Below are 13,641 nucleotides of genomic sequence, written 5' to 3' on the forward strand. Positions count from 1 at the left end.
TGTGTGTGTGTGTGTGTGTGTGTGTGTGTGTGTGTGTGTGTGTGTGTGTGTGTGTGTGTGTTGCAGTATGTAAACTAAATCAATTCAAGTTCTTTACGCTGAGTCACTCGGTGGGGAAGAACTTTGGCGTGAGGAAGTAGAACCAAAATTGTAATAAAGTGCTTTTGTGTGTATCAGGAGAATGAAACTGGCCTCACATTGACTCCATATTTCATGAATCAGTACATAACTACGGAGCCCCTCTGATGACATGGTCCAAAAAATAAATAAATTGTGGCCACAAAATACTACTTCGTGGGCACGAAATGGGTATAACGTGCCCACGAAATACTTATTTGTGGCCACGAAACACTTGACCGATAACCGTGATCCTTTCCAGGCCCTTGCAGTTGGTTCACATTAAAATCTATCCCGGCGTCCAGGTTGTACTTGCATTTATAAAGCAACTGGGCTCTCAATATCCTGTTTAAATGTTTCTCTGTAATAATGGTTCCTTGCATTGCCAGGCTTTTCTAAATGCATTTGTAGCTCATTCCCAACCGTAAAATAAAACTCAATCATACTGTCTCTGTACATGGTGTATAGGTTTAGCCTACTCTTATGCCTATGGTTCTACGCAACTGTCCAGGAATTGTATCAATATGATGTGCGCACGTCATCTATTTTGTTGCCACAAATGTTTAATTCGTTGCCACGTTATACCTATTTCGTGCCCTCGAAATAGTATTTCATGGCCACAAATAAGTATTTCGTGCGCACGTTATATTATTTCGAGGGCACGAAGTAGTATTTTGTGGCCACAAGTTATTTATTTTTTGGACCATGTCATCAGAGGGGCTCCGTACATAACAGACATCAGGTCAGATTTTATGGTTTTCTGAAGTTATGGTCATTTTATAAAAAATGTTTTGTAAATTGTCTATATTACATTTACTTTTACAAAAGCACTGAAATAAAGTCTGTGTTTCATAAAAATATTATGATGATAATGTGTCAGGTGTGAAAATGTAGCTGTCATTTTTTTGTTTTGAATTTGATGCAATTTTTTACATATTTTTTACATATTATATATCATGATCATGAAACTTCCTCAACTGAAACTTATTTTTGCATTAAAGATTCTGAATTTTTTTAATATGCAATAGAGGCATTATCTATATGCCATATGTGACAACTTGTGAAGCTAATTTTCCAGATCATAACTGAACACTGGATTGTATAAAAGCAGCTTGTTTCAGTTTGTTCAGTCAAAAATGGACTGTCCTGCGGTCTGACCAACAAAAATGTGAATTGTAATCTAATTCAATGTTTCATATGCAAGACACAAACACAATACAACATACAGGCAAAGCTAGTTTCTTAATTTCTTTTGGGAACATTGGATGCGCCATGCTTTAGAGCTTCCTGTTAGCACACAGTTAAAAAGAAGCATCCATTTCTTTGTCTGAGGGTCATGTCTATAAAGAAGGCTGCATTAATGCTAGACAAAAGATCCGCCTGTGAAGTTTTACAATTCTCGTCTTATGTTAATCAGTCTTGAATGCTTTACTTTTGGAAGGCTTAAATACAAACTAACTGCCATTTACACACAACTTAAAAAAACGGGAAAAACAGTTTCCTAGTAGCAGGGATATTAGTTCCACACAGAGGCTGAACACAGTTATATCTACAAATCAGACCTTATGCAGTGACGTGCGCTCCACCAGCTGGAACGGGGCAGGGTCGATCTTGCAGTTGTTGAAGTTGACCTGCTCATCAAGCTGCCTCTCTTCCCACTCTGCGATCTGAAAGTCACATAGAGGATCAGTGAAAGTTTGCAGCAATATATGATTTTCACCAGCCTGTACACTACTGATCAGTTAATTAACTTTAGTGAACTTTATTATGTTAAGTTCAGATGACACAGGCTTGTTTTTAATTAACAATTAACTTTGACTATCTATATGTGAGTGACAGGCTAAAGTGTACAGTGTAATGTCTTTATATGCATTGTCAGTCACTAATCAGAAGGCAAAGTGTAAAATAATCCTTCCTGACAAATCACATTCCTCTAACAGACAATCGATGGACCAGGCACCACAATGAATGACTCTATAAATCATAACGAGGCCTACAACACCAGATGAAGGGAAAGGTGAGAGGCGAAAAAGGAAGGGAGACGTACAGAAGAAGCAGTGACATGGCAGATGTAAGAGAGGTGAACGATAAGTTGGGGAGGGTCTGGAGAGGCAAAGTGTGAGGAATGTGTGGCTGACAGAGAGGAAATGAGAGGTGCTGTTGATGGATGAATTATGAATGATGTCATATCCAAAAATATAAGACTCCAGGGTAATAGGCCCATCTGGGGATATTGAGAAAAGCTAGAAAGCCAAGACTGTCAGGCTGTGATGTCACCAAAGTGGAGGCTGAAGTTGCAGTCAGAAAAACATAGATTTCTAAGACCAACAAAACTAAATGCACTTGATAGCTCAACAGATTCAGTGCTGTCTGTGTAGTTATAGCCGAAGTTATACCACAGCATCTTCATTAAAAACATACTGTAGTTTACTGAGTCTAAAATCTCATGTGTCCTCGCATCACTAAAGGTTATTTCTCCCCTGAAAATAGTTTTTAAAAAAAAACCCCAAAAGATTATGCTAAACAGTACAATGTCCAAGTGTGGCAGAAAACTGAACCGCTTTCAAACTGAAAACAACATAGCATGGTGAGATTAACTAGCTAATCTCAAGGTGGGTTGAAATTGTCTGATGGCTTACGTTACATTCTTCAACTTGTCTGATTGGCTAGCTTGTAAGAGCCACGCTCCTAAAAGTTAACCTGCCCATAGGTGTTGTGCAAGTGCAAGCTGCTTTGAAACCCACCTTCAGCCCAGCTTCTCTTTTGCATGTCATTTCTGAATTGATAAATGTTAAATCTGTTTATTTAAACATTGATACATGTTAAATCTTGCTCTGGTGTGTTATTGGTCTTGCTGCTCTTCAGCTTTTTATGTATCCACACAGAAGGGTGGTGAGGTCGCAGAACATATGCAGGCCTCCAAATATAACTTACTGCAAATAAAAGTAACAGAGACTGCACTAGTTCTGACTTTGATACATTTTGGTGACTCATTCGACAGTACTTAAGAGCTAAATTAACTGGGTGCTTTGGTATTGGAATGGGATTTGGACGGAGTTGGAATAAAATGCCTTTCCTTTACTTCACTTAGAATGAATTCTATCATCATTATTAAAGACTATTTAATGCTAATTTTGATAATACTTACTTTTTTTCTTTTTTTTTTAACAGAGGACTTTTAGGTTTATTCTGAAAGAGCTTTTAAACCATCCTGTGACCACCAGCATCTTTAAAGAGGACCTAATATATTCATTTCTAACCTTATTATTTTATTCTCTGATGCTATTGCTCTGCATGAATCACTTTCAAAGCTTCTCTCCCTTTAAGCCAACTTTCTCCTGATTGGCTACACTTTGCATCTAAGAATATATCCGAGGAGATAATAGGAATAGCCCCTCTCAATGACATCATAAAGACCCAAGAGTTTGAAACAGCATTTAGAGCAGTATGAAGGCTGAGCTTTGGGCCCACAGGGACTACTTGTAAATATACTGACCTCTTTTATAAAAACTTTGGCCATGGTAAATGTGTATACCCTTATTAGAATGGTATATATCAGGCAGGAAATGAGGAAAAGAATAACAGGCTACCTTTAAAATTCAGGGAGCCTATGCAGGCAAGATGAGATAACCTGATGATATCACTATGACATAACCAGGGACTATTTTCCCATCTTGACAAACTTCCTCCTGTGTTTTCACTGGCTGTGTAGTACCCCTAATGAAGTGAAAAATTTTGTAGTGCCTCCATTTTTTAATTCGCCAAAACAACACACTGATCTCTTACGCTCTCATTGCTCGGACTGGTTGTGCATCTTACCTCTCTAATGGTCATGTCATCTTCCACATCTCCATCATCCTGTAGATGAAAAGCAACAGAACAACAGTCAGTAGAGAAAATAAAGCTAACCAGTGTACTTTGTACAGTCTGTATGCCACAAATACACAGGCAAACAAAAGTAAACGAATGGGTGACAAACAATGGACCTCGTGGGTTATTACCTACATAAATATTCACTTGTACTTTTTAAGTGCGCCCCCTTCACTACATCTGTGCACAGAAGGCTAAATGACACATAATCGCCCATGCATCACATCATAAGTGTTGTACTGCGCCGCTGTCTCGAGACAGATGGACAGAAATGGGATGAATGACTAAAGGAGCGACTACAGTATATTTAATGAGTGCGGGGGATGTGATGTATGAGATGTCAGAGCAGATGATCATTATAATGATGGATTGGCGGCATGCTCAGAACTCACAGCTCTTAACTGACAGGCGGACGCAGCAGGCACGGTTTGACGAGCGGAAGTCAAACTAGCAACCCTGTGCTTTGCAGAGATAAACCAAAAACACTACAGAGGTCTGGCTGAGAGGAAACTTACAGCTGAGTGGAAGGGTGCACTACCACGGGGTGTGTAAGCATGTGTGTGTTTAGTTGTGTGCTTGAGTGCAGGTATTTACATTCACAGGACTGGACGCAGCGCAACATGTGTGTGTGAGAGAGAAAGAGAGACATAAAGAAAGGCAGGGGGAATGTGACCCGAGGGCTGATGGAAGCCCTGAGCTCATTTATCCTCATCACCATAGTGGCCGACCTGTCGGTAACCCTAGCAACTGTTGCCGTGGGGTAGAAAGAGGTGCCCTACTGTAGCATTATGCAAGCAGAGGCCAGACGTGCCTGGAGTTTATGAGACAAAACAAACACGTAGACGCAACTACAGCACTTCAGCTCCTCTGTCTCACTGATCATTCTGCTTGTCACACAACACAAGGGCGCTCTGAATGTCACCAAGACACACCGTTGTTCCAGGGGTCAAATGTAAAACACAGGAAGTTGGGGAGGTTTCTGCAGAGGGGGGTGGGTCTCTGCATAGGAAATAGGGGCTTTTAGATAGATTAGCTGCTCTACTAAGACCAAATCTCTGCAATTTTGCAGAAGTGTGTGTGTGTGTGTGTGTGTGTGTGTGTGTGTGTGTGTGTGTGTGTGTGTGTGTGTGTGAGAGAGAGAATGAAGTGGGAGGGTAAAGTTTTCGAGTCTCTGTGACACTGACAGTCAATTCAGAGAAACTGCGTGGGCATATTCAAATGAGAATTGAATGAGCATGTGAGTGCACAGAGACATATTGAGAGGCACTGAGCTCCAGAGTGCTGACAATGGGCTGATGAAACCATTATCGCCTGTTGTGCTGCAGGTTTGATCAAACAAAAAGTCAAAGGGTCGTTTGCCCTTTCACTTGCTCCTCCTACAGCAGTCATCTTTACTTTGAGTCAGTGGAACCATCCACAGGGCAGTGAAGAAATTTAAGTACATTTACTTTATTATCCAAAAGTTACAAAACAATACTTTGCCCCCAATGTCACAAATATTTATGAGTCACAACAGCAATAACATGCTGATACTGACACTGCTAAAATCATGCTTCTGTCTTTCATGGCTTTAGAGTAAAACTATTCACCTCTGAGCATTTGACCATAACCTCCTAGGACCCGAACTCTTCCACAGCATGCATTTTTAATTTCTCTTTGATATTTGGGCATATTGGGGCCCGATGAATATAAAAACAAAGAATTACCAGATTATTATTTTAACCTTATTTTTGTTTTTAAGAAAAATAAGAGCCACATATGAGGATATTCGTTTAAAATTTTGATAGAACAGTAGCAGTATAATGTCCTCATAAGTGGATATCAGGCCCTTGTAGAGCAAAATTGAGTATTTTGGTCTAAATAACCCAAAATGTGGTGTCCACATATGTGGACGCCAGGTCCTAGGAGGTTAAAGAATTCATTCACTTTCTGTGTGTCTGGAACACCACGACCATGTGCTGCCTGGCTGTTGAGTTTTCTTGGACTTAACCACCAGCTCATCAGAGCAGAATCATGCAGAACACAAAGGACCAAATAACTACACATAACAAATATTGGGGACATCTATTTATGTTTTGTAGGTCTGAAAGGAAAAATATCAGCTGATAATGACAGAAATATTGGTATTGTTCATAAAAATCCTGTATCACTTGGATTCCATTTAACATTATATCCAGAAAACCTGTAACCAAGAAGAAGCTTTGTACAGGTGATGTCTACTCACCCATTTAAAATTTCATATTGAGGCTCAAGGTAGTGCTGGTGCGTTGCGTATACTTTTTGTAAGTTTTCACTGCATAAGGTTTGATATTAAAGTAAATTACAGCCCTTACTGTTGAAAACAATCATCCAGTGCTTGCATTAGCAATGTCGATCAATTCCCTAGTTTTATCTAGATATTTTATTGTTTGACTTCAAGAAAAACAAAACGGCCAAAAATACAAAACTCGAGGTGCAAAAAATGGTGACTATGGCCATCTTTTTTATACAGTCTGAGGCTCACATCTCATGAGATGTGGTCAAGTCATTGCAATGTTCATTTTTGTTGTTTATACTTTTGCGGGCTCCAAATCAAATTTCAGCTTGTTGCTTTCAGGTAAGATTAAAATGTTACCTGAAAGCACTGTAGTGGGTCTCTGGTCTTTGGACTGGGGTTTTAAATAGGGCCCTGCTGCTCTCTGTCCTCTGAATGGCTGTTACAACTGGTGCAGTGATTATAAAAGGTGCCATAAAGTTTTATGGGCTGTGTTTATACTCAGTATAGTGTTGTATGCTCCTTCTCCAACTACACAGCACTGAATGGCACGATAGGGAAACATTGCAAATATAGTTGCTTGAAAGACTTTAACATAGTTTCAAAGTAACATCATTAATGGTTTCATTCAACTACAGTGGAACAATAACGAAACTGTGGAGTGACACATTGTTATGACTGCTGGTTAAAGTTGTGAAAAAGGGGACGAGTAAATCTTTTTAATATTGTGACTAAAACCAGCACAAAGTTGTCCACACTGAACCTCTGATATCAAACATCAAATCAGTTCACCCTCAAAAAAAATTACAGCCAGCATGTCACACTCATTTTCTCTAGATAAGTTCACCCTCTCTGCAGTGTTGTCTGAAATTATTCAGGAAATGAAAACTTCATCCTGTCCCCAGAATATTCTTCCTATCAGATACCTGAAGGACAATTTTAATGGAGTCAGTGTCTTTGTAATACAAAGAACTTGCTGCTATTGAACCCATTCTGAAAGGACTAACACTTGACCCTGATGACTTTAATAATTTCTGCCCCGTTTCAAATTTTTACAAAAGAATGTGTCCCGTACTGTAATCTGTGTCTGTTTTAGACAGACAACCATTTCAGGCAGACAGAGATCATTACAAAAGTGAGAATGTTCATTCCACCCAGAACAAAAATTTCCAGACAGATTTGTTCAGCACTATCAGCCAAACTCATCACTGGTCTTAGTCCTTTAGACTTAACCTTGTGTTTAATGAAGTTAATCATTCTGTCTTCTTGGACTCTCTTTGGGACCAGGCCCGAGTTCAGCTTCTAATAAAAGGTTTTCTCTGATGTCTGTATACAGATAATTCCTGTTACACACTGGTTGCCACTCTTTTAGTAGCCAATAATCCTCTTCTTTCATGTCATTTCAGTCAGATTAGATTGGACCAGCGATTCATAAATCAAAAGATTTGTTTTCAAGTCCTTACTAGCTTCTTGTAACAACTAGTTGGTACGAGACTGTTTAAAACTAGCGTCTTTATGTGAACTAAATCTACATTGCTTTTACATTTTTTAAAAATTGTTTTAGTAATAAGTGTAGTTGTTTATGGCTTTTTTTGGTGCGTAGGCACACAAGTCACATCAAACATGTGGAGCTGCCTGCTGTGAGTTAAGGAGTAGGTGAAAGTAGTTTTGATTTCAGGATTTGCTAATTTTTGTATGCTTTTCTATAGTTATTGTTACGGACTTGCTGTCTACCGCTCTGCTCTTGTATTTACTGTTTAATTAATATTCTATTTCAGCCCAGTTCATTTTTCTTTTGAAAGTTATTGTTTTCTATGAATAAATGCAAAGCTAGGACTACTGTACATTTAAAAGCTATTAAAAATTACAGAATTAAATTAAAAAACTGGGATGACTTTCACTTGTTTAGAAATACATAAATAGGGAGATATATTGCAAGAAGTAGCATTTATACATTATAAAATACATGAGAACTATCCAATTAGAGCAGGGCGATATGACCAAAAATATTTATCACGATATACATTTGAAAATTTGCGATAACGATATAACTGACGATATAATTGACACTAGACAAAATACTTTACAACTCCACAACTTTATTAGTGCAAAAAAACCCCAAAAACCATCAATGTATTTTCACTTAAACAAGCAGCTGTTTTTTATGTCCATTAAAGTTATATAAAAATTTAACAGTGCAAATGCAAATTCCTTGCTGACAGTTTAACCAAAAATTTCCAGTGGAAATTGGCCGACATATCCTCAGCATAACCATGTATAATATCCACAAAACTTAAAAAGAGGTTAAACACACACACAATACGGTAACATTATGTTGAAGCACAGTACGTATCACTCCGCGAGGCTCCTGCCAATGATAGTCGTAATGCTCAGACAATCCATCAAGCGGTGCGGCTTCGTAGCTTAACCAAGTCGTACTAAAACATTTGACCGATGTTCGAGCGCCGTGTACCACATAAAATCGTTTCAAGGTCAGTAAACACAACCAGAATTCATACATAAGGCACACGGGATTATAAGGGGCTCTGTCGACTTTCAGAAAAATCAAAGGATTGATTTTAAGTGTGCCGTATTTTCCAAACAACACGGTAATAACGACGGCCCGCTAGCATGCTCTACCAAAAATAGTGCTTTGTTGTGTATGTGACGGACGAAAAGCAAAACCAGTTCCACATCATTGAAGTTGCAGCATTTTTACAAACCAATTCTGGTTCATCCGTTTCATTCAACGATCCGCTTTCGTCCTTCTCATTCTCCGTCGCCATACTTTTTCCGCCATGTGCGTATGAAAACAAAGGCACTGCACATGTGCGTTTTACTCATATTCTATTGCAATATTTCATTTTCTTATCATTGCCGAACACTATACCGGTATTACAGTGAACGGTATGATATGGCCCAGCCCTATATCCAATGATGCTATCCTAATGTCAAGAAAAAAGAGAACATATAGCCAGTGTTACTGGAATTACCTGAATTACCTTATCTACAAAAATTTGAAAGATAATTTCAAAATCAAGTGTCATTTCAGATGATCGCCTTGTTCTGTGTAAATATCAATCTGGTAGAAAGTACTAAATGGGAAGCATCAATTTAGAGTTCTGAACAATAAGAAGAACATAACTGCATCATCTTTTATAATGAAACATCCCCAAGTTTTGTGCAGCTGGATGCCAGTAACACCGTGATGCATGTAATTGGTCTGGGCACTTGGAGGCTCAAGATGTCACAGCATCTTAGATCATTATCTCCCAGCATCACTGATAATTGTGAAATTTTCGAGTTATTTGTCATAATAATGTTGGATAAACATGTCAAACAACTAGTGAAATCCTGATTTTTTCCCCCGCCCGCGAGCTTGATAAAACTGCTGACATCAAACGATTCCTCCAATCAGTCGCAGGTTTCTTTGCATCCATTTATATATTGCAAGTGCAGACAGTTTGCTGTTTGGTTTTGTCTTCTGTCACCATCATCGTTTTCTCTAATTGTTTTCAAAGGTAGCAGCTGGTGTTATGTGCACGTATTAGAACAGAAAAGTAGGTTCTGACTAGTTTCCTCATTTTTGGCTGTCCCCGGCTGCCTCGTTTCCACTCATTCTCCCAGACTGAAGCAGTGGAGTGTGAACAGTCAAATAGCTAGTCAGAATTCAGTTTAGGATAGAGGACTCATTACACGCATGCACACACAGAACAGTGTTAGGGCAACAGGGAGTGAAGACACAAGCATTTTGAAACAACTTGTCTTTCCTGTCCTGATTGATGTACATTTATGCGCACTGCCATGTAGGTAAATGTCAAGAAAGAAAGCAGCACACATGTTGGTTGAGAAACTTGGGTAAGAAATCAGAAAGAAATAAAGACAGAAAAGTGACGTGTCAAAAAATTATCCCACTGGCATCATAAATAAAGCATGGTAGCATTACGAAGGCACAAGAGTTGGGGTGGGAATGATGAGAAAAACAGCGAGAGGAGACAGAGAGACTAGGCGGCATCATTTCTCTGAAACAGACTACTGATGTCATTTACCCTGCATCAATATTTCACCGCCTAGATAGAAGGAGGAGGGGAGCGGGTGGTGAGGGGAGGTGCGGACAGATAACAGAGATACGACAATGGGAGGAGGGCTTTTGGAGAAGTCACAGAGCTGGACAAAGAGTGTGAAATGGAGGTGCGAAGATAAAACTGTAGCCAGAAACGACAAGTGGAAGAAGTGTGAGAGAGAGGAGCTGTTGCAAGGGGAGAAGTAATAAGCTGATCTCTCTTCTGCCATGGGGGCGTAATGCAGAAGTAATAGGAGAGGGAACAACAATTGGCTAAATTTGTTTGTCCACATTCCTGCTCGGCCCCGCAGAGCCTCGGCAGACTGAGAGCAGCGCTGCGATCAGCAAAGCCCTCTGCCATGTGCATGTATACACTGTTGAATGTTAATAACTCCTGATGACAGGGAAAACAAGCCTGCGGGCCTAGTTAAATGCTCACACTTGTGTGTGTGCAACAGGGGTTCATAACTAATTGGTTCACTGCAAGACAATAATGACCAACATGCTTCTAGGCTCACTTAACACATCCAAAACTTCACTGCACTAATAATGCACCATCTGTCTCTCCACTGACCATGCAGTATGCTCCTCATGGGTGCACTCAACAAATCATTGGACTTTATTAAGTTACATCAGGCAGTGGCAGATGAGGACCATTGGAAGCTTGACTGGTCTTCACGAGAAATTAAACACTTAAAAGTATAGGCAGGACATACATTTTTTACATAATATGGGACCACTAAAAACATTCCTGCACTAATTCGTCCCCCGAGGGTATAATAATACCCAACTTGGTTTTATATATTGTGCAATAGATCTGGCTTGCCAGATGGCCAAACAGTTTCACATAAGCCACAGATTTTTATGTATTTTCAGAAACTGAAGTGTTATTGCTGAAACCAAGGGGACTTGTGTGGCTTCAGATGTGGGTCGGGTTTTTCTTTACAAAGACCACAAATGATATGTTGCGTGTGCTTCACTGCAAAACCAATAAATGACCACTGAATAACACAGAGGTGGGCAGATTCATCCAAATATCGCTACAATCAAAACCAACGCTTGTAATGGTATTGGATTGATACTGACATGATGAGTTCCATCCTCTAAATTCAGTATGCAGCCTACTGAACTGTGTTAAGTGTATTTATTTTTGGGGGGAATGAAAAACATACCTCAAACATAGAGTATGAAAAACGTCTGAACCTTTTTGTGTTGACTGTCACGTCTATTTGATTTTTTAGCCTAAACGCTTTAACAGCTCAAGTTGACCCATAGTGCTTTAGAGACAGGCACATTTACATTCCATTTCTCCAAAAAACCTAGTTTATTGCATTAACTAATTATTGTGGCAAGTAAAAGTCACTGTGGTTTGTGTTTACAATCTGCTAATTGATAAACATCGATCTCATAAATCGTGAAACACCCTTCAACCATGTTATGAATGAACAAGTAAATAAACAAGTAAATAACTATGCTAGGGAGTGTTAAGGAAATCTGTTTACATTTTTGTGTCAAACAATGTGACAAATATGGCTAGTGGTTTTGGTTTGCCACAGTATTTTTTAGCATATTCTCGCATTAATTGGATTATATTTTCACACAAATGAATCAATGTCTGTTTCTATGGTATGTAGCTGTTCAGTTATGTGCCACTTGATTAGATATCAAAGAAATTATAATCTAACTATCTGCTGTTGTATGTCCTTGGTGTTTGTTGAAAGATGCCTAAAAATCTTTGGAATTTTTTTTTTAAAATAAAAATCATGCTGTGACAAATCAATAAAGAGATTTAAATTTCCTTACAATTAGAATAAGTGTGTAGCAGTGATGACTATTGGAGGTTTTTCCTGTTTTGTGGTACTTAATGCGATCGATAGGATTTTTTAAACAGTCAGAGAGCAGGCATAATGCGCTGCTGCGTAACTGATGCCTCAAAGACAAACGGCGCGTACAATGAGCAACACTTCTTCTGTAAATGTGCGAAACAGGCCACATTTCACTTTGATTAATCTGTTCCATTACTACACTTGAAGAAATTATTTTGGTAATTTACCTCAAACTAAAACTCCTCCTGTGCGTTACAGTCTCTGTTGTCTTTTGCCACCATGCAGCTCCACACAAATATTGTCATGGTGTCATGCCTTGGGGTTCAAATTTTTTGCCATCAAATGAAAAAAAGAAAAAGAAAAAAAAAACACTCCCAGCATGCCTCCTCTGTTACTAATTTCACACTTTTTGTTAAGTTCCTCAAGGCAAGTCTGACTTCTGCTGTGTTACTGCACAGCATGGATGTGTTAAGGAACCAAAATGTTGCATTTCGGGACAGCATTTGTGGTACTTCATAGCCAAGAGAAATCATTTCATAACAGAGCTGTATTTAAAAAAGTTTATTGAAAGGTTTTTAGAAAGTTAAAAACCAAAAATATTTAACACTGGATATTGTGCTAAAAAGCCCTTCGAGAGCCAGTGGATGAACTTGATGGGGAAAGTGAATAATTTAAAAGCACAATGCTGCCAGTGGGTTTCCTTACTTATCAACAAAACTGTTCACAGTGTAATTCATCAGCTGTACACCACGGCTATGCACATGGCCCCTGAAGCGATAGATGAAAAATGATGTGACACTGTTCTGTGCTTTTCAGTGATTGAAAATGTGTACACACTTCAATAATTGTCACTGACATGTGAAACTAATGTGGCCCTTTTAGTGCCTCAAGTCTAAATCATTAACAGTGCTAATAGAGTCATACGGACACAATAATAATGACTGAGAATCAGAAGCACAGGACGCTCTTACTCCTAAACCATCACATACGGATGTTTGGTCAGGACTTTTACTTTTGAGTTTCCTTTAGGGTCATTTGTCTACTGCACTTCAGTAGAACCCCCTTAATATCTGAAATGCCAAATACTCTCTGTTGACATGGTCTCTGTCTCATGATCAAACACCACTGTAACCAAGCATGAAGGGACGTTTGCCTATGTTCCCCTCTTGTCAACCCAAAACCAAAGCATAAACCCCTTCAAAACATACATTTTTTGTCTTAATCCAGCTGGCCAGTCTCTAAAGACCAGTTTTTGAAAATGTGCTTAAAAAGGTTTCATTTTGGTTCAGAAGTGAAAAAGTAACACTTCATTTTAATTTCACCTGTTTGGTTATCCACTGTACTCATTTCTGTTGAGTTTTAAAAGTTACCGAGGCCTGAGGAGTTAGAGTTGCTTAAAAAGAAAAAAAAAAAAAAAAAGACATTTTTGATCACATCACGGGGCGACCGTAGCTCAGGGGGTTGGGAAGCGCATCTGTAACCGGAAGGTCGCCGGTTCGATCCCCGGGCTC

The 13,641-nt window shown here is 39.0% G+C and overlaps 1 protein-coding gene across 8 annotated transcripts in view; it reads right to left on the reverse strand.

The window, feature by feature from the left end:
• The window catches only part of LOC102301272 (chloride channel protein 2), a 177,711-nt gene that overhangs the window by 11,788 nt on the left and 152,282 nt on the right, over positions 1-13,641 (reverse strand). For all 8 annotated transcript variants that reach the window (XM_014338738.2, XM_042227328.1, XM_014338739.2 and 5 more), the window contains 2 exons: positions 3,937-3,975; positions 1,680-1,784 (listed from right to left, as the gene is read on the reverse strand). In XM_014338738.2, the coding sequence (XP_014194224.1) occupies positions 1,680-1,784; positions 3,937-3,975 (144 nt within the window). The remainder of the gene's footprint in view (positions 1-1,679; positions 1,785-3,936; positions 3,976-13,641) is intronic.

Source organism: Haplochromis burtoni, unplaced genomic scaffold (assembly GCF_018398535.1).
Source record: "Haplochromis burtoni strain Fernald_Lab_line unplaced genomic scaffold, NCSU_Asbu1 Contig_255, whole genome shotgun sequence".
NCBI lineage: Eukaryota > Metazoa > Chordata > Actinopteri > Cichliformes > Cichlidae > Haplochromis > Haplochromis burtoni.